The 20,898-nt window shown below is 39.2% G+C and overlaps 1 protein-coding gene across 6 annotated transcripts in view; it reads left to right on the top strand.

Annotated features, from left to right (window-relative positions):
* HOL1 (HARMLESS TO OZONE LAYER 1) overlaps window positions 1-19,413 on the top strand; it is a 36,032-nt gene extending 16,619 nt beyond the window's left edge. For 3 of the 6 annotated variants that reach the window (XR_014335570.1, XM_082878326.1, XM_028244811.2), the window contains one exon: window positions 19,073-19,413. Coding sequence is in view for 5 of the 6 variants with exons in the window: in XM_082878326.1 (XP_082734452.1) it covers window positions 19,073-19,126 (54 nt within the window). In the remaining variant the exon portion in view is untranslated. Of the gene's footprint in view, window positions 1-18,730 lie in introns of all 6 variants that reach the window. The other 3 variants (XM_082878325.1, XM_082878328.1, XM_082878324.1) reach the window with 1 other exon arrangement.
* The last annotated feature ends 1,485 nt before the right edge of the window (window positions 19,414-20,898 follow it).

Raw genomic sequence — 20,898 nt, 5'->3', positions numbered from 1 at the left:
AAAGGTTGTGGCAGGATCTTGACATCTTCAACACATACGAATGGAAATCGGTTGACGACTGCAACCACCACAAGAAAACTGTGGAAGACAGCCGTATTTACAAGTTTCTTGCCAGCCTCAACATTGAGTTCGATGAAGTGCGAGGAAGAATTATTGGCAGACCTCCTCTCCCATCCATTGGCGAAGTCTTTGCCGAAGTCAGAAGGGAAGAGAGCCGAAGGAGCGTCATGCTTAAGAAAAAAGGTACTGGTGAATCAATTGAAATTTCTGCTTTAATTAGCGATGCTGCAGCCAACAAGGCTGCAAATTACCAGCGCAGGTTTGATCAACTCTTAAAGTTGATAAAATCCAACTCCTCATCCGGTACTCCTAGTGTTTTGTTGGCACAAACAGGTAGAAATCCTAAAGCCTTCTCTTGCCTAAACTTCTCTCCGTGGATCATAGATTCCGGTGCCTCCGATCACATGACTAGTTTTTCCCATTTATTTAGTACCTATTTCCCTTGTTTTGGTCATGACAAAATCAGAATAGCCGATGGTAGTTTTTCACCTATTGCAGGAAAATGATTTATTAAACTAACTGAGAAAATTAATCTCAATGCTGTTCTTCACGTCCCCAACTTAGCCTGTAACCTTTTGTCTGTCAGTAAACTATCTAAGGATTCTAATTGTCGTGATACATTTTTTGAATCCCATTGTGAATTTCAGGACCAGAACTCGGGGATGATGATTGGGCGTGCTAGGATGCTAGAAGGTCTTTACTACTTTGATGATGTACCTGTTAGTAATAAAAAAACTCAGAGCTTTAATAGTACTAGTTCAATCTCTGTTCGAGAAAAAATAATGCTATGGCACTATAGGCTAGGACATCTTAGTTTTCTTTATCTGAAACATTTATTTCCAGAATTATTTAAAGGGATTGATTGTTCTTCTTTTCATTGTGAAAGTTGCATTTTTGCAAAATTTCATCGCTCTACTTATTTGCCAAAACCTTACCAGGCTTCCAAACCTTTTTATTTGATTCATAGTGATGTTTGGGGCCCTTCTAAAATCACTACTCTTTCTGGTAAAAGATGGTTTGTTACATTTATTGATGACCATACTCGCTTATGTTGGATTTATTTGATGAATAAAAAATCTGACGTGAAAAATTTATTCACAAATTTTTACAATATGATTGAAAACCAATTTCAAACCAAAATTGGTATTTTACATTCTGATAATGGAACAGAATATTTCAATGAGCAGTTGGGTGAGTTTTTGGAAAAAAAGGGGATTTTTCATCAATCTACATGTCGGGATACCCCTCAACAAAATGGCATTGCAGAACGAAAAAATAAACATCTACTTGAAGTAGCACGTGCTATAATGTTTTACATGCATGTTCCTAAATATTTATGGGGGTGAAGCAATTTTAACAGCCTCTTATTTGATAAACAGGATGCCTACAAAGGTGTTAACATACAAAACACCTTTCGATTGTCTCAAAACTTTTTTTCCTGACACGAGGTTGTTTTCTGATTTACCCGCCAAAGTTTTTGGATGTACTGCCTATGTTCATGTTTCTAGTCAATTTCGTTCAAAACTTGACCCCCGTGCTATAAAATGTGTTTTTTTGGGTTATTCCTCAAACAAAAAGGGGTATAAGTGTTTTGATCCTCAAACCAAGAAATTTCATGTGAGTATGGATGTGTCATTTGTGGAAATAAAATCTTATTTCCCCAACACTTCTCTTCAGGGGGAGACAAGTGGAGTAGAAGACCGTTTTTGGGATATTTCTATCCCGCTCCCCAATGTCATTTATCCTACACAAAAACCACATCTGTCTGATAATGATCACTTAGGAGAACCAAGTTCTATGGTGCCTAGTCAAGAAGATTCTTGTTTAGGGGGAGAAGTACTACAAAATGATCTAAATCCTGAGCTTCAGGTTTATACTAGGAAGCGATTTCATCTGAGGAATAATGACCCGAATGTCCATCCTAATGACCCGAATGTCCACCCGAGTTCTGACATCGAAATTTTAGGTAATCCTATTCCTTCTATTTCCGACCTTGATGTTCCTATAGCAATTAGGAAAGGTGTCCGAAATTGCATTAAACATCCTATTGCAAATTACCTCTCCTATCAAAGACTGTCTAAAAACCATAGAGCTTTCACATCTAGGATTTCACACTTGTTTGTTCCAAGGAATATACAGGAAGCATTGGATGATCCGAATTGGAAATTAGCAGTCATGGAGGAGATGAATGCTTTAAGGAGAAGTGGTACTTGGGAGATAGTTGATCTACCCAAAGACAAGAAAACAGTTGGGTGTAAATGGGTGTTTACGATAAAATGTAACGCAGATGGAAGCGTTGAGAGATACAAGGCGAGACTGGTGGCTAAAGGCTTCACTCAAACTTATGGGATCGACTATCAGGAGACGTTTGCTCCTGTTGCTAAAATAAATTCCATCAGAGTGCTGTTATCTCTTGCAGTAAATTCAGATTGGCCTCTACATCAACTTGACATTAAAAATGCATTTCTCAATGGTGATCATGAAGAGGAGGTGTTCATGAGCCTACCGCCGGGATTTGAGCAGAGACTTGGAAGCGACAGAGTATGCAGATTGAACAAGTCATTGTACGAACTCAAACAATCACCAAGAGCATGGTTTGAACGCTTTGGGAAGGCAGTTATCAGTTGTGGCTTCTCGCAGAGTCAAGCAGATCACACAATATTTTATAAACATTCAAAAAACAGTAAAATTGCAATTTTGATTGTTTATGTTGATGACATCATTTTAACTGGTAATGATGAAGCAGAGTTAGTAGCCCTCAAAGAGAAACTCGCAAAAGAATTTCACATTAAGGATCTGGGAGCCCTCAAGTATTTCCTCGGAATGGAATTTGCAAGATCCAAGGAAGGTATATTCGTTAATCAGAGAAAATATGTTCTTGATCTCCTTGGAGAAACAGGTATGCTTGGTTGTAAGATGGTGGAGACTCCGATCGAGCCTAACTTGAAGTTACAAGCTGCTAAGGCTGAATAAGTCAAAGAGAGGGAACAATATCAGCGACTTGTCGGGAAATTGATTTACTTGTCTCATACGCGGCCTGATATTGCCTTTGCAGTCAGCATGGTAAGTCAGTTCATGCACTCACTAGGGGCAGAGCACTTTGAGGCCGTTTATAAGATCTTAAGATATTTGAAAGGAACTCCAGGGAGAGGCTTACTGTTCAAGAAACATGGACATCTTCAAGTTGAAGTATACACAGATGCAGACTGGGCAGGAAGTGTTACAGACAGGAGATCAACATCCGGATACTGCTCCTTTGTAGGTGGGAACCTAGTTACATGGCGGAGTAAAAAACAGAATGTGGTAGCTAGAAGTAGTGCAGAAGCAGAGTTCAGAGCTGTTGCCCATGGAATCTGTGAAGTAATGTGGATTAAAAGAATTCTTGAAGAATTAAAGCTTTCTCACCCGACACCTATGAAGGTCTATTGTGACAACAAAACAGCTATATCTATAGCTCATAATCCAGTTCTACATGATCGCACAAAACATATAGAAGTGGATAAATATTTCATCAAGGAGAAAATCAATGCTGGCATAATCTGTATGACCTACCTTCCAACAGGTGAACAATTAGCTGATGTGCTAACGAAGGGACTACACAAGAAGCAATTTGATAAGCTGACTAGCAAGCTGGCTATGGAAGATATCTTCAAACCAGCTTGAGGGGGAGTGCTGGAAATTTGTGTTAATGCATATAATAAGATAGTGGCATATGATAGTGGTGTTGGTGGTAGATAGTGGCATGTATAGAATATGATAGTGGTGTTGGTGGTAGATAGTGGCATGTATAGAATATGATAGTGGTGTTGGTGGTAGATAGTGGCATGTATATAATATGATAGTGGTAGATAGTGGTAATATATAATATGTAAGTGGCATATAATGGGTTATAATGATGTTTGTAATATCTCCTATATAAGGAGTGTCATTTGGTTTTGTAAAATAAGAAGTTTTGAATATAACAGAAATATATTCCTTTTTCCTCATATTTTCGGAGTTCTTCTTCCTCATATTTTCTAAGTCCTTTTTTAGCTCTACATTAAAAAACTGTGGTTTTTGGTCTGTTACATAGCTACCGACTTTTTGGGTTTCTAGAATATCTTTGGGATTTAATATGGTACAAGTTCTACAGAGAGCGATGTATTAGTCCGATAGAGAGAGAGAGAGAGAGAGAGAGAGAGAGAGAGAGAGAGAGGGAGGGAGGGAAATCTTGTTGTCATGTAATAAAAGTACACTTCCCTACATGTAGGAGGTGAGCATGTGGTCGTTACTCACAGTCCAGAATGTTTGCTATTGGGATCTTGTCAGACAATTAGAATTACGTAATGATTATAGAGAAGTTTGGTGGCAAGCTCTCCCTTTTAGTAGGACAAGCCTAAGGCAGCTTGGTGTGCCTAGCAACAAAGCCTCCATCTCTAGCCTCCCAAGGAAGAAGACCATAGAGTATAGTGCATGTCAAAGGGTTCGACATACCTAGGTGTCGCGGGCTGACTGTTTTGGCTATGTAGCTGAACAATTCTTCACCCGTGTGGCACTCAGAACTCTACCAAGTTCAAGCCTGCCAAACTCTGTAAACCATGTGAGTGTTCAATCTTCACTTGTCTTAACATATGTAGGTCCAATGATTTGTCAAGCAAGAACAACTGTCTCGAAGGAAGTCCCGTACTTCAAATGCTTCCCAAAGGCATACTTGTCCCAAGTTGCATATCCATATGTCCAACCAGTTGCTTCAGTGCACTGAGCTTGCCTATAAGCAAGGCACCCCACTGAAGGGTCTAATGTTGTCAAGGCGCCTCTTGCCACACAACCGTACCTTAGTGTCCACTAGAAGTGTTCTCCACAGCTAAGCTACTTGATTTTTCCCAACCAGCTGCTAGTATAGGCCCCTAACATGCTTGCATCCTATTGTCCAAGAAGGGCCATTGCATGCCCAAGGTGTTGACTAGTGTGTTATACAAGTAAGGCAACGTTGCTCCCTAGCCCACTAATAGCATTATCCATAAGCTAAACACAAGGTGCCTAACATGATGTTAGAGCTTCATGCCTTCCAAAAATACCTACGAGTAGTGGCGTTGCCACTAAATTGCTTGCCTTTGGCCATGGGATCCCCACAAGCATGGCTAAACCCAAGCACATGCCTGTGAGTTGGCACACGAGGCTTTGGTGGCAACCTATGAAGCACGAACACTTCTTCAAAGGTCACGTGTAGGTGTTTGACACGTGTCGAACACACTTCAGACTTGTGTTGGATACACTCCGGACACGTGTCAGACACAGTAGAAAGAGTTGCACATGCTGGGACACTTTGGACACGCTGTGAACACATTGGGACACACTGAGGGCACACAAGAGACACATTGAGGACACGCTAGGGACATGCTGGGGACACTCTAGGGACATGCTGAGTACTACTTTTTTCAAAAAAAAAAAATTATAATATTTAATTTTTTTTGCTAAAATAGCATACCTAAGGTTAATAAATTTGGTAAAATTAAATATTTGACATGAAATACATATTAAATATTTACAAATATATATACAATAAAAATATAAAAATATATGTTTTGAACGTGTCCCCTACATGTCGTGTTTTGCATTTTTTGAAAATTACGTGTCTGTGTGTCCGTGTCGTGTCACATGTCCGTGTCTGTGTCCGTGCTTCTTAGGCGGCAATTGATAACCCATTCGGTTTAGGACAAACACCCTAAGATGGTATGTGGGACATAGCGAGTGTGTATCCTAAACGTCATCACTAGAAGAAATGAGCAGTGCCGACTAAGGGTGCTTAATGGATATACCGATCTGCCCAAACCGATCAAACAGAATCAATCCGCTACATTTTGGACGAATGCGTGATAACAAGCGAACGGATACAGATTGATTTTCTTCAATCCGCCTAGTTTTGGATGAATGACAGATTGGAGATTCCCAAGCCGCAACCAAACCGCGAGCACCCTTAGTTTGCAGTCATTGTTAACATAGAGGTTTGTTAGATTATTATCCATGTTTGTAGTTATTATTAATAAGACAGATTTCATTGTTATCCAAAAAATAAAAAATAAAAAATTTATGTCGACAGGTTCTATTATGTTGAAAATCTGTAAAATGTTAACCGCCAAATCGATTTGCATCCATCTGCCAATCCGCTCAATTCGCATCCGTCAATCTGACGGACGGTTGCGAATTGATTTTCTCCAATCCGCCTAGATTTGAACAGATGATAGATTGGAGTTTCCAGGCCGCAACTAAACCACGAGCACCCCTAGTGCCGACACTTACGCCACTTGATGACACCATCCATGGGACTCCCAAACCCACATGGAAACCTTAGACACTCCTCATGGATGTTAAAAGCCAATCTACAAGTTCCCTTAGGGGAAACCATAGACACTCATCATGGTTAAAAGCCAATCCACAAGTTCCCTTAGGATTTCACACTTCAAGCTAGTTTGGATAGGGAGGCAGGTGGTGGTAGCACATCATACCCTTTTATAATAGCATTTTAGACCATTTTCTAATTGACATGAGAAACATCGGCCATATTTAATTAGTTGTAATGATTTTGCAAAAATTGTACAATTCTAAAAAACTCATGATATTGGTTAAAACTATATGGAGTTGTAAAGTTGAGAGAGGAAGATAAGACAAGAAACAAGAGATTTGCAGGAAAAGGGGTTACAAACCAAAATTAGGTTTTACCTTTCTAATCACATGTATTTATATTAAGGAAATAAGGACAATGTTACCCTCCCTCTTAAGTTGGTGCATAAATATCTCTCATGCTCAACTTGCATAAAATAGGATGAAAAACTTTACTACCTAACCCTTTTAGTAAACACATTAGCTAACTGATCTTTTGATTTAACAAAAGGCATACAAATCATGGCACTATTCACGTTTTGCTTAATAAAATTCAATTAATCTTGATGTGCTTAGTCCTATCATGTTGAACTGGGTTATAGGCAATATCAATAGCGGCCTTATTATCACAATATAGTTGTATAGGTCCACCATTCAACAATCCTAAGTCAGCCAGTAAAACTTGACGCCACGTCAGCTCACAAATGCCATTCACTGTGACCCGATACTCTGCTTTTGCACTTGATCTGGCTACAACTGAATGCTCACCAAATTCCCTCCTACAAATGAACAGTAGCCTGAAGTAGACCTCCTATCATCAATAGCACCAACCCAATTTGCATCAGTGAAGGCCTCTAACCTTAAATGATCATGATTGGAGAACAAGATACCTTTTCCAGGCACTGATTTGAGATATCTCAAGATCCGATGCATTGCATCCAAACGTCCTGTCCAAGGATCATGCATGAATTGGCTGACAATGCCAACTGCATAGGCAATATTTGTCTTGGTATGAGAAAGGTATTTCAATCTTCCTCCAAGCCTTTGATACCTTCCCTTGTCTACATACTCTCCGTCACTACTACTTAGTCTGCGATTGGCCTCTATAGAAGAATCAACGGGTCGACAACTAAACGTGTCTACTTTCTCAAGTATAACTCCAAGATATACTTCCTGTGAGAGATAAAGATGCTCTTATATGATCTAGCAATCTCAATTCCAAGAAAGTACCATAAAGGATAGAGGTCTTTAATTTCAAATTCCTTAGAAAGTCGATTTTAGAAATTTCCTCTTCATCATTGCCAGTCACCATTGTCATCCACATAAACAATAAGCACAGTGATTTTATCTTCACATCGTTTGTTGAACAAAGTATGATTTGCATGGCTTTGCTTATAGACAAATCTTAGCATCGCCTTAAGGAACCGGTTAAACCAGCTGTAGGAGATTGTTTCAACCCATACCAAACTTTCTTTAATCGGTAAACTTTTCCATTAGTGGTTGAAGAAGAAAAGCCAAGAGGAACATTCATATATACTTCTTCTTCTAGATCACCATGAAAAAATGCGTTCTTTAAATCTAGTTATTGTAATGGCCATGCCAGAGTTGCTACACAGGAAAGAAGGAGATGAATGGAATTCATTTTGGCCACTGGAGCAAAGGTCTTGTGATAGTAAATGCCATAAGTTTGAGTGAACTCTTTAGTGACTAATCTTGCTTTATATCACCTAGGCCTTGTTTGTTAATAGGCTAAAATAGTCAAAAAGTCACTACTAGTCGTGAACATAAGAGCATGAACAACCTTAAGAAGGTGATAGTTCTTACGTTCGGCAACACCACTCTGTTCAGGGGTACCAACACAACTGGTTTGGTAAAGGATACCATAGACTTCAAGATATGCTTGCTATCAATATATTCAATGCTATTGTCATTCCGAAGGACTTTAATGCGGGTAGCAAATTGGGTAAGTACCATCTTACGAAATGTTTGAAAACAAGAAAAGGCTTCATTTTTTGTTCGAAGCAAGTAAACCCGAGTCACATGAGAATAACAATCAATAAAGGTGACAAACCAACGATAACCAAATACAGACATAACACGAGAGGGACCCCATACATCATAATGAATAACCATAAAAAGAAAAAGACTTCTTATTAATGGAAGGATAACAAGAACGTTTATGTTTTATGAACTCACATGCATCACTATGAAAATTATTCCTATCGTTCTAATCAAATTATTCCTGGAAGTTCTGATAATAATCGAGCTCTTGCCATAAACTACTCAACCCAGCATAGTATTCTGCAAGGGACCTATCCTTCTGATCAAATCCTTGTATTTTTTTCCTTAACTCATAGGCCTGTGCATCATTACCACGTTGTGAATACATTTGAGCAGCGACAGTCCAGATCTCATGAGCAGTATCCATCAAAACAAAAGAGTGGCTAATACTAGGATGTATAGAGTTGATTAGCCATGTCATGACTAGAGCATTTTCTTTATTCCATTTCTATCTGGTTGGTCTATCCTCCTCAAGAGCCTTGGTAACTCATGTTAGGTTACCAGACATGCCATGAGCAATAATGGCCAACTAAAAAGAACGGGACCAAACCAGGTAATTGGAGCCTTCCAACTTGACAGGAGTAAGTTGAAGAGAGGAGAGTGATTGTCGAGACGAGCATTTGGACTTGAACCTTTCACTTTGTTGCTTGTAGAGGTCTTGTCGTCATCTACCATGGCCTAAGACAATGTTGGCACACCCAAAAAGCAAGACAAATGCAACCAATCGGAAGAACCTGTCAAAAGAAGATGATTTCCCAATATACACAGCCCAACAACACCATCAAAATATGTCCAAAAATAGATATGCTGGAGCAGAAAAGCAAAACACACTGTCTGGAAGAAGGCTGACAGCACTGTGAGACCAAAAAGCGATCAAAAACCATCTAGAATCAACAACCGAAGCCAAGGGTGGCCTAGAACCATCTGGTCAGCACCCATAGTATGTGGACCAAGAGATGAATTGAACAAAACTCTAATACAATCAAGAAATCAAAAAATTGGACCCATTTTTCCAAAAAATAAAGAAAAATCGAAAAAATAAACAACCAAAAAGAAAAAAAAAAATTGAAATTTTTTATGATAATTCTCATACCCTAGTTGATCATAGTGTTAATTTTTTTTTCTTGGGGAGGGGGGGGATCAAGAAAAATACAAGAAACGACCCAAAAAACAAAGACCATAAGAGAAAGAAAAAAAAAAAAAAAGAAAGAAAAAGAACAAAAAGAAGATACTTGCTCTAATACCAAGTTAAAACTGTATGATGAAGTTTACGAGTTGAGAGAGGAAGATAAGACAAGAAGAAACAAGAGATTTGCTAGAAAAGGAGGCACAAACCAAAATTAGGTTTTACCTGTCTAACCACATGTATTATATTAATAAGGAAATAAGTACAAGTGCAATATTTCCCTTCAACTTTTTTGGGTGAATAATATTTCCCTTCAACACAACTGAACATCTTCAAGAATGGGAAACTACATATCCTCATGAGTTCCCAATAAAAATTAAAAATCAAAACTCCATCGTTTGACCCTTGAAACCTTATGTCAAAGATTCAACAGAACTTTCCCACCTGGCTGCTTTATGTGAAGGCAGCACTGTGCATGCTGTTGCCACTGCTTTGGTGTGCATGCCTTGGGCTACTTAGGGCCATCCTCCTGGTCACATTAGTTCGTTTAACCATTGACTTAGAATCTCGATGCCACACTCATAGGCACTTGCAAAGGCCTTGATTGAGTACTCCAAAGGTCACTACAGATGCAAGGCATCATGGAGTTGGCATTAAAGGGCAACTTGTGAAATAGACCTTGCCTGTTGATCATGGTTTGAATTTTGAAAAATACAGAAGCAAAGGAGTTTTATGGTCGAACTACCAAACATGATAGGTTAGAATTCAAGATTTAAATGATTTATTTGCAAACACAGTACAACATCCGGGATAATGGAGTGGAATAATTACCACAATTAAGCGATGAGATATTTATGACCACCACAGTTAGGGGTGTGCACTGGTTGGTGCAGTGCGGGTTTGGTAGGTTTGCACTGTGAAGCAAAGTCCCACATCGTGTAAGTACTAAAGTAATGTTAAGTATGTAAGCGTGAGGGCACCCTCACCACAACTACTAGCTTTTGGGATTGAGTTCTACCCAAGACCGTGTAATATGCACAACCAAACAGCCCATGGTGGGTGGGATAATTTGCAACCTCCTGCCGAATCACTGGTCTTGGAATCCGGTGGGTCGGTTGAGTTATTTTGGCAGTTTCACATCAGCAGGTTGGGTGGGATATTTGAAAATTGTGCTATCACTATTTGGGTCTTGTTAGATTTGCATAAAAGAAAGAAAAGGAAGAGAACTGTATATTATTCACACTCATAAACCTATTAGGGTTACACATACTTATAATAAAAGACTAAAGGAACAAAAGACATAACTATCCTTAACTACCCTTATACAATAATACTTAACACTCCCCCTCAAGTTGGTGCAAAGATATCTCTCATGCCCAACTTGCAGCAAATAGGATGGAAAACTTTACTACTAAGACCCTTAGTAAAGACATCAGCCAATTGATTTGCAGACTTCACAAAAGGCATACATATGAAACCCTTATTCAATTTCTCCTTGATGAAATGTCTGTCAATCTCAATATGCTTGGTTCTATCATGCTGAACAGGATTGTGAGCAATACTAATGGCAGCTTTGTTGTCACAGTACAGTGTCAATGGTTCACTACAAACAAACCCAATATCATTCAACAAGGACTGGAGCCACATCAATTCACATGTACCATGCGCCATAGCCCTGTATTCTGCCTCTGCACTAGATCTGGACACCACTGTTTGTTTCTTACTACGCCATGTCACTAAATTTCCCCCCACAAATGCACAATAACCGGAGGTAGATCGCCTGTCATCTATAGAACCAGCCCAATCAGCATCTGTGAATGCCTCCAACCTCAAGTGACCATGATTGGAAAATAAAATCCCTTTTCCAGGAGCAGATTTAAGATACCTCAAAATACGATACACTGCATCCAAATGAGGGGCACGAGACTCATGCATAAATTGACTCACTATCCCAACCGCATAGGCAATATCTGGACGAGTGTGGGATAAATATATAAGTCTTCCAACAAGTCGCTGGTACCTTTCCTTCTCCACAAGATCACCAACACCACTACAAAGATGGTGATTAGCCTCAATTGGAGAATCAGCAGGTCGGCAGCCTAACATGCCAGTTTCCTCAAGAAGATCTAGAATATACTTTCGCTGAGAAAGAAAGATGCCTTTGTCAGATCTGGCAACTTCAATCCCAAGAAAGTACCGCAATGAACCAAGGTCTTTGATCTCAAATTCCTTGGCCAACAGCATCTTAAGATGTGTCACTTCTTCCTCATCATTACCTGTCACAACTATGTCATCCACATACACTATAAGCACAGTTACCTTATTTGCGTGACGTTTGACAAACATTGTGTGATCTGCATTGCTTTGCTTATACCCGAACCTCAACATAGCCTTTAGGAATCTGTCAAACCAAGCCCGAGGAGATTGTTTTAAACCATATAACGCCTTTTTCAACCTACAAACTTTCCCAACTGTAGACTGAGATAAGAATCCTGGTGGTATATCCATATATACCTCCTCCTCCAAATCACCATGGAGAAATGCATTCTTCACGTCTAACTGCTGTAAAGGCCATCCCAAATTAGCTGCACATGAGAGAATAGCTCGAATGGAATTCATCTTCGCCACAGGAGCAAAGGTTTCTTGGTAATCAATTCCATATGTCTGAGTAAATCCCTTGGCCACTAACCGTGCTTTGTACCGTTCAATTGTTCCATCTGCTTTCTGCTTGATGGTGAACACCCATTTACACCCTACAGGCTTTTTTCCACTAGGAAGAGAAACCAACTCCCAAGTGTTATTCTTGCTTAGAGCTTGCATCTCTTCTACCATAGCTACTTTCCACTTAGGATCATTGATAGCTTCTGTCCAACCCTGGGGAATACATGCAGAAGACAAAGACGAAACAAAAGCACGATATGTAGAAGACAATGAATCGTATGACACAAATTTAGAAATGGGGTGTTGAGTACATGCCCTAACCCCCTTTCTAAGAGCAATAGGAAGACTCGAATCATTGACAACAGAACTCTCAACTACAGGTAGAGGGATAGACTGAGATGCATTACCTGGAACTGGCATGAGGGATGATGATGGGTTTGGTGGCACAAGAGATGCTTGCTCTTTCGGACGTCGAGAATAAGTCTTAAAATCAGCCCTGTCCAAACGACCACTAATGTCAGGCTCCACATCAAGATAACTATTAGGCTCCCCCTCACCACAAATAATAGTCCGCTGACTAGGAAGGAAAAAAGACAACTCGTGTTGATAGGCCATCTCCTCATCCGCAATCTCATCCATACCACTACTCTCCCCCGGAGGAGATGGCGGAGGAGAAGGAAAGAAGGACACAGCTTCACGGAAAGTGACATCCATACTGACATACACTTTGCGAGTGTGAGGATCATAACATTTGTAACCCTTCTGAGTAGCAGAATAACCAATAAAGACACAACGCACAGCCTTAGGATCGAGTTTCCCACGAGTACGAGGTTGCAAATGAACAAAACAGACACACCCAAACACCCGAGGAGGAAGAGACGAGGTGGGATATGCGACAGGAAGCAGTTGAAGAGGAATCTGGAATTGGAGGACACTGGAAGGCATACGGTTGATAAGGTAAGCAGCGGTAAGAACAGCATCACCCCAAAAAGACTTAGGGACATTCATGGTAAACAAGAGAGAGCGAGCAACTTCAAGAAGATGGCCATTCTTGCGTTCGGCAACCCCATTCTGTTGAGGAGTACCAACACAACTAGTCTGATAAAGAATGCCATGCTCCTCTAAGTATGCCCGAAAAACTCCATCAACATACTCAGTCCCATTATCACTACGAAGAATTTTGATTTGAGCATTAAAAAGATTGGTCACCATTTTATGAAAAGTTTGGAAACAAGAAAAAACTTCACTCTTAGTTCGAAGCAAGTAAATCCAAGTCACACGGGAAAAACAATCAATAAAAGTAACAAACCATCGATACCCAGAAGTAGAAACCACAGGGGAAGGGCCCCACACATCAGTATGAATAAGCATAAAAGGAAAAGTACTTCTTTTATTAATTGAAGGGTAACAAGTACGTTTATGCTTTGCAAGTTCACAAGCATCACAACCAAAAATACTCCTAGGACAATCACGAACTAAAGAAGGAAAAAGTTTCTCTAAAACATTAAAGGAAGGATGACCCAAACGGCGATGCCACTGATGAAGGAGAGAAAGAGAGGAGCCAATAGTGCACTTGAGAGCTTGAGATGGGACGACAGGAGGAACGGCATCCAGAAAGTACAGCCCACCTTGTGCTCTACCATTGCCAATCGTTTTCCCCGTAGCCAGGTCCTGAAAGACACAATGAGTAGGAAAAAATGTCACTGAGCAATTTAGAGAAGTAGTAAGACTACTAACAGAAAGCAGATTAGTGGAAAAAGTAGGAACATGAAGCACAGAGGAAAGAGAAAGCAAAGATGAACAATGAACTGAACCCTTGCCAGAGACAGAGGATAAAGTGCCATCAGCCACTCGAACCTTGTCTCGGCCGGAACAAGGAGAATAAGAATAGAAAAGACTAGAGGCACCTGTCATGTGATCGGTGGCACCGGAATCAATAATCCAAGAAGGCGATGATAAGGTACTAAGAGCACTAGCAGGAATACCTGTGTTGGCAAAATTGGAAGAAGCAGAAGTAGAAGAAACTGTGGTAGAAGGAGAGTCAAGTCGAGCCATCAAACGTCTGAGAGTGTGTAACTCATCCTGGGAAAGAGTGTTGGGCTCAGAAGGACTCACAGCAATCTCGGACACATGTGCTTGGGGTCGAGCTGTACTACCACGACCTCGACCCCGAGTAGGGCGACCATTCAGTTTCCAACAATGCTCTCGATCATGTCTGTCTTTCCCACAATAATCACACTTCAAGCGATCTCGATCAACCAGTGTACCCTGACTCCCAGACTGAACTGGACTAGGCCGAGGAGCCCGAGGAGGAGGAGCAACAGCTAAAGCAGAACGATCCTGAATAGAGGAATGTACCATAGCACTACGGCGACTCTCCTCTTGCTGGACAAGGGCATAAGCCTCGCGTAGGGTGGGAAAAGGTGAACGACCCAACACCTGGACGCGAATCTGATCATACTCCAAGTTCAAGCCAGCAAGGAAGTCATACACACGCTCTTTCTCAACGGTTTGTTGAAACAACGTGGCATCCTGAGAACAAACAGCCTGGAAGCTTTGGTAATAGTCTAGTTCCTGCCACAAACTACTCAACTCAGCATAGTAGACTGCGAGTGATCTATCTTTCTGATCTAAGCTCCGAAGCTTCTTCCTCAACTCATACGCCTGTGCATCATTACCTTGTTGGGAGTACATTTGGGCTGCAGCTGTCCAAATCTTATGAGCAGTATCTAATAAAAGGAAACTCCGACTAATAGTGGGCTGCATAGAGTTGATGAGCCAAGTCATAACAAAAGCATTTTCAGAAATCCATTGAGTATGGAGTGAGGCATCACCATCCGGTAGGGGAAGAGAACCAGTAATGTAGCCAGTCAAACGGCGAGCAGCAATAGCAAGACCACATGAGCGGGACCAAATCAAATAGTTGGAACCATCCAATTTAACAGGACTAATTTGAAGAGAGGGATTGTCGGTAAGAGTCATAACACGACGGAGGCCACCCTCATCACTAATTGTATCCTTAGTCTCACCCTCAGCCATTGAAAATTAAATGCCCACAATAGGAAAAAAGCAAATACCAGTCGAAAAACAGCAAAAACCAACAGAGGCAATCCACCAACTCAACTTAGGGACAATAGTTACCTCTAGAGACAAAAACAGAGCCGAAACAGGGGCTGGAGAGACCAAAACCAGTCAGAAACTGAGAGAAAACGTGCTGAAACTGAGGAAAATTGACAAAAATAGAGTGAAAGCTTGCCAAATCATCAAAACCAGTCGTCCCAACCCTAGATCAGTCCCAGTCGGCTCCCAAAGTAGAGGGAGGAAGGGAAAAAACAGCCAAAAACAGGCCGCAGCAGGGGCTTCCAAAAAAATCAATCGTTTTTTCCAAAAATCAACAAAAATTGGAAAAACACTCAAAAACTCATCAAAAAATTAAAATAAAAATCTAGGGTGAAAACCCATCAAATTTCGACCATAAATGATTTTTTTTTTTTTTTTTTTTTTTCGATTTTTTTTTTTTTTTTTTTCGATTTTTTTTTTTTTTTTTTTTCTGATTTTTTCTGTGTACAAGGAAGAACGAAAGAAACAAGAAAAAGAAACGAATCTTCAAGAAGGAAGATGATGCTCTGATACCATGTTAGATTTGCATAAAAGAAAGAAAAGGTAGAGAAAGAAAAGGAAGAGAACTGTATATTATTCACACTCATAAACCTATTAGGGTTACACATACTTATAATAAAAGACTAAAGGAACAAAAGACAGAACTATCCTTAACTACCCTTATACAATAATACTTAACAGGTCTCTACATTTTACAGAAATTATGGCCCTCAACATTTACAATTTACCCAAAAATTGGGCTTCCATGCCACTTTTTTGGGCCAGATTTTATAAAATGAAAGATCCGAAGTATTGCAATTGAAATGAAAAAAAGAAAGAAGAGAAAACTAAGCCCCCAAAAAAGAAGTGAAAAAAACATTTTTAACAGTGGGAAAGACCCAAAAAAACACCCACATAACATCAACATTTCAACAGAATAAAACAAATAAATAAACAAATAAAAACGCCTAACATTAACACTTCAATAAATAAAATAAAAAAACTAGATCAGTAGCACTTCTTCCAAAACAATATGAAAGACTTGCTGGTGCTGTTCTCCACATTTGCTTCCTACATCTCATCAACTCCCATGCCCTTCTTGAAAAGCTCCTGAAGACTAATGTTCCCAACACATCTCGTATGATGAAACAAAAAGGTCTTTAATTCATCAACCATCAGGCTCTGCAGCAATGATCAATTCAAGGTTTCCCGTTGCTTTTATGCATGCATGATCACTAATTCAGAATTAGACTACCCCTTTTAACTGAATTATCCCTTTAAGATTTTATCATAACTCCTCCAATCCCCGAACTACCGAAGGAGTAAAACAGAATTTCATGTGACGATTTACCAATATATCTTTCGTCCAGTTAATTACGTTGCCCACCTCGATTCCACCTATCTGGATGCAATTATTTCCAGGATTGACGGTCAAGAACCTATACAAGCTCCATAGAACACGTTAAAGAATAAACCCTATTGATTCCATCTCTTAATTCTGCACCACCCTATTAAACATTGGGTTCTAAACCTTCCTCGTTCCTAAAATGAAAATCTGCAAAAGAAGCCATCTATTTAGATTGTGTTGGAAAGATTTCGGAAGAAAGCTTTAAGGTCACTTTTCGGAACCAAATTTCATGCTGAAACAAAACTCTACTACGATCCTTGGAACAAACATTAGGTGTTCATGAATATACTGCCAGCCTTCTGAACCCTTTTTTCACAGCCTTCTGAACGCTGGCATTATTAGCACATTCTTCATGCAAACCCATTTTTTTTACCATATGCCTCCACAAATGGCCACTTTTAGCAGCATATCTTCAGAACCATTATGTGGCGAAAGTTCTGTAAAAAAATCCCTGTGCCTCTGCCAATTCTCATTTGCAAATAATGTATAATATTAAAGTCTGCTCTCATTTCTTACTCTATCCCATCTTTCTTCTCTATCCTTTCCGTCTCTTCCCTGGAATCCTGAAAAAAACACGCCCAATTTGTATCCATTACTGGGTGTTTGGTAGTGGTTAGATTGAGTACATACCTAACCTTTGACATAAATGCACAAAGTGGCTGTCCTCAGACTTGAAGTTACACCTGGAATCCTGAAAACTGAAATAAATTTGTAGAAAGACACTGGGTGAGCTTCCTTCATATCAAATATACCTTCCTTCCCTGACAACTACTGTGATTTATACTATGCCAATTTTCCTTCCATCTGTTTACTACCGTGAGTATATTCCCAATTAGGAAATTATCATAGAACCCTCCTGGCACAAAAACAAAAAAAAGAGGAACATAGCTCTCCTCAGCACTATTTTTAACAATACTTCTCTTGATTTCCTTCCAAACCTGAGACGACCTAAAAATAACCAGGCACATTTAAGTTATACTGTCTATTTCACCTCGGTCAGAGAAAATGATTGTGTGATCAGCATATTACCACATGCAAAATAAATATAGCCTTGTTGATCCCTTTGTTCCATCTATTGACCTGGATATTAATCAACTGAAGGGCAGAGTGTAGGACCCATTGTTGAAGACCTTCTGAGCTAGTTAGAACTGGATGTGCCCATTAACTAGGATACAAAACCCCATTTTTGAAAACCTAATGCAGTTCACTTTTGCCACCATTGCCTGGACCCAATTTCCTATATGTGTTTTCTTTTTGGGCATCTTGTACCTGTTTCTTTCAAACAAATAAATGGGCAAAAATTTCATTGATGTTTTTGTTTTTGTATATTTTTTTGTTCTTTTCTTTGTTCTTGCCTTTCTTCAAAATTTTTTTCTTCTTACTTACTTTCTTTTTATTTATTTATTATTATTATTATTTTTTCCATTTTGCATTTTAGTGTTATTAATTTGTTGGTCTTGTTGGTTTTCCAGTAGCTGTTATTTAGTTTTTATTGATGGTGCAAAATGTAAACTGATGAGTACATTATTACATGCCCTAAATTGCGCTAAAGATTATGTGGATCAATTAACGCAAATAAGATACTTGTATAACAGTGAATAAAACTTTCAAGCTCCTTTTATGCTGTGTTTGGTTGGGGGATTTGGGAAGGGATTTGGAAAGGAAAATGGAAAAGTCAGGTGAAATGTGAATAAATCATGCCTATATTTCACATAGTTTCACACACTTTTTCCCTTTCCTTTTCCAAATCCCTCCCCAAATCCCCCAACCAAACACAGCATTAGAGTTCATTGACTCTTATGTAGTCTCTATGTTTCACAAAAATATAGTTTCCCTACTGTTGTTTTGGGAACTAGTTATTTTAGTTAGTTTTTTGACTTTTTACAAAAAAAAATGTACAAAAAAAGTAAAGAATAGTTGACTTTTTAGTAGTGACTTTTTGGCTATTTTAATAGGTATCCAAACTTAAAAGTGAACATGGATTCTCAGGAAATCCTCTCTTTCACATGGGTCGACCCCATGTTTGTCGATCCAACAAAAATGGGCTTCTTAAATTTAATCCGGTATTGTAATCTTCATATTTATCCTGTGAATCAAGCTAGATAGTTCTTTCGGCTTTTTTGCTGCCTTCATCTTTCTTTCTTCCATTTTTTCCCGCAATTTTATTATTTTTTATTTTTATAATTATTTTAACGTTTAGAAAAAAAAACAGAAGAAACTGGAAATTATAAATTTATACAAGGAGATCATGTCTTCATTCCATTATATGTTAAAAGAGCTCAAAACATTCTTTGCAGGGAAGAGAGAAGCTTGGAAGGTGGAAGAAGTTAATCAGCCAATCATTGCTGTGATTGTGAAAGAGATGCTTCTATTAGCTGTGAATACTTGATGTCTTTTGCAGTTTCTTCATATAATTGGATTATTGTTGGAAGTAACAACACAACAAATAAAATAACATGTGTTTGTGGAATTGTTATTGAAGTAAGCAGTTACACATGCTTCACAAAAAATAAATCTGGCAAACTTCAGTTGCACAGTATTTGCTTTAGCTGTTCCTTCTGTATTTCTTCTTTTATTTTATTTATTATTTATTTTCTAAATAAGATGTGGGGTCACAAGTTTTCCATTGTGTTGGTAAGATCTTGTTGGTGTAAAAACTCTGGCTTTAGTCTCTTTTTTTATCTTTTTCTTTTTTTTGACTCATAGAATAATGGCTTTATAGTCCTTGGCAAGAATAATAATGATTAGGGTCTGTTTAGTAATATTCATATTTATAGTTTTTTAATTATATTTATAGATATTTTAAAATTGTAAAGAAGAGCTCGTTTGACATTTATTTCATTTTAAAAAAATTATAAGCAGTTTAGAAAAATTTTAAAATTCTTATAACCACAAAAAATAAATTTCATTTGTTAATTTAGTTATTATTATTATTGTTATTATTACTTTTTCCCACATCTTTTTACCACCACAACTAGTTATCACTATCATTAGTCACCATCGTCAATGTTAAAATTGCTGTATTATTGATTGTTGTATAGATATTGATATCAATTACAATGATTCATGATTCCTATATATAGAAGAGAGGATGTGGGAAGAGAATATGTGAGTGTGTAGTAGGTATGGAGTAGGTGAGGAGTAGGTGAAGTAGGTGAGTGTGTAGTAGGTGGTAGTGGTAGGTGTGTAGTAGGTGAATTTTAACAGCCCCCCGCAAACTCAAGGGGGATAGGAACTAACCAACTTGAGTTTGGAGAGAGTAACAAAACAAGAAAATACATAAAAATAAAAGAGGATAGGAGACACTGTATGGTCGTGTCAGACCATTGGTGAAGACACTGGATGGTGGTGTCATAACGTTGTAGAGGACACTGTATGGAGGTGTCATAACGTTATAGAGGACACTGTATGGTGGTGTCATAACGGTGTAGAGGACACTTTATGGGGTCATGTCGGACCGTTGTAGCAGACAATGTTGTGACAGTTGTGGTGAACTAACCGGAATCAATGTCGGGACAGTTTACAGAGTCTTGTCGGACCCATAAAGGAGCTAACCGGAATTAATGTCGGGACAGTTTACAAAGTCTTGTCGGACCCATAAAGGAGCTAACCGGAATCAATGTCGGGACAGTTTACAGAGTCTTGTCGGACCCTTAAAAAGTCGCACCCTCAAAAGGTGTGCCCAATCTTTCCAAAGGCGTGCCATCAAAAGGCGTGCCCATGTTTTCAAAAGGCGTGCCATCAAAAGGTGCGCCAGACACGCGGCGATGCACGTGATCGACAGAACGCGTGTCGGCCTCTTTGTCATGGTCTTTATAAACCGAAGCGGAGGCTGAGGCTTGGAAGCAGAGACAAAAACCTGCTAGAAAAACTCTGAAAAAACTCTTCGTTTTCTGAGAGAGATTTCTGAGAGAGATACTCGGTAACACTCTGTTTCTGAGAGAGATTTGTGAGAGAGACACTCTATAACACTCTGTTGTCCAGAAAATGGCTTTGTCTTCCCGTGGTCTGCTCACTCTCTTTCCAGACCTTAACGAGTCAACAAGAGAGATAACTGGTGCGGGGGCCAGTGAACCTCAACCAAGCGCCCCAGGGTTTGCTCCGTTGAACTTTCCTATGCGGT

The sequence above is a fragment of the Camellia sinensis genome, chromosome 7 (assembly GCF_055761805.1).
Source record: "Camellia sinensis isolate YWXY chromosome 7, ASM5576180v1, whole genome shotgun sequence".
NCBI classification, from domain to species: Eukaryota; Viridiplantae; Streptophyta; class Magnoliopsida; order Ericales; family Theaceae; genus Camellia; species Camellia sinensis.
This window is presented reverse-complemented; position numbering and strand designations above follow the sequence as displayed.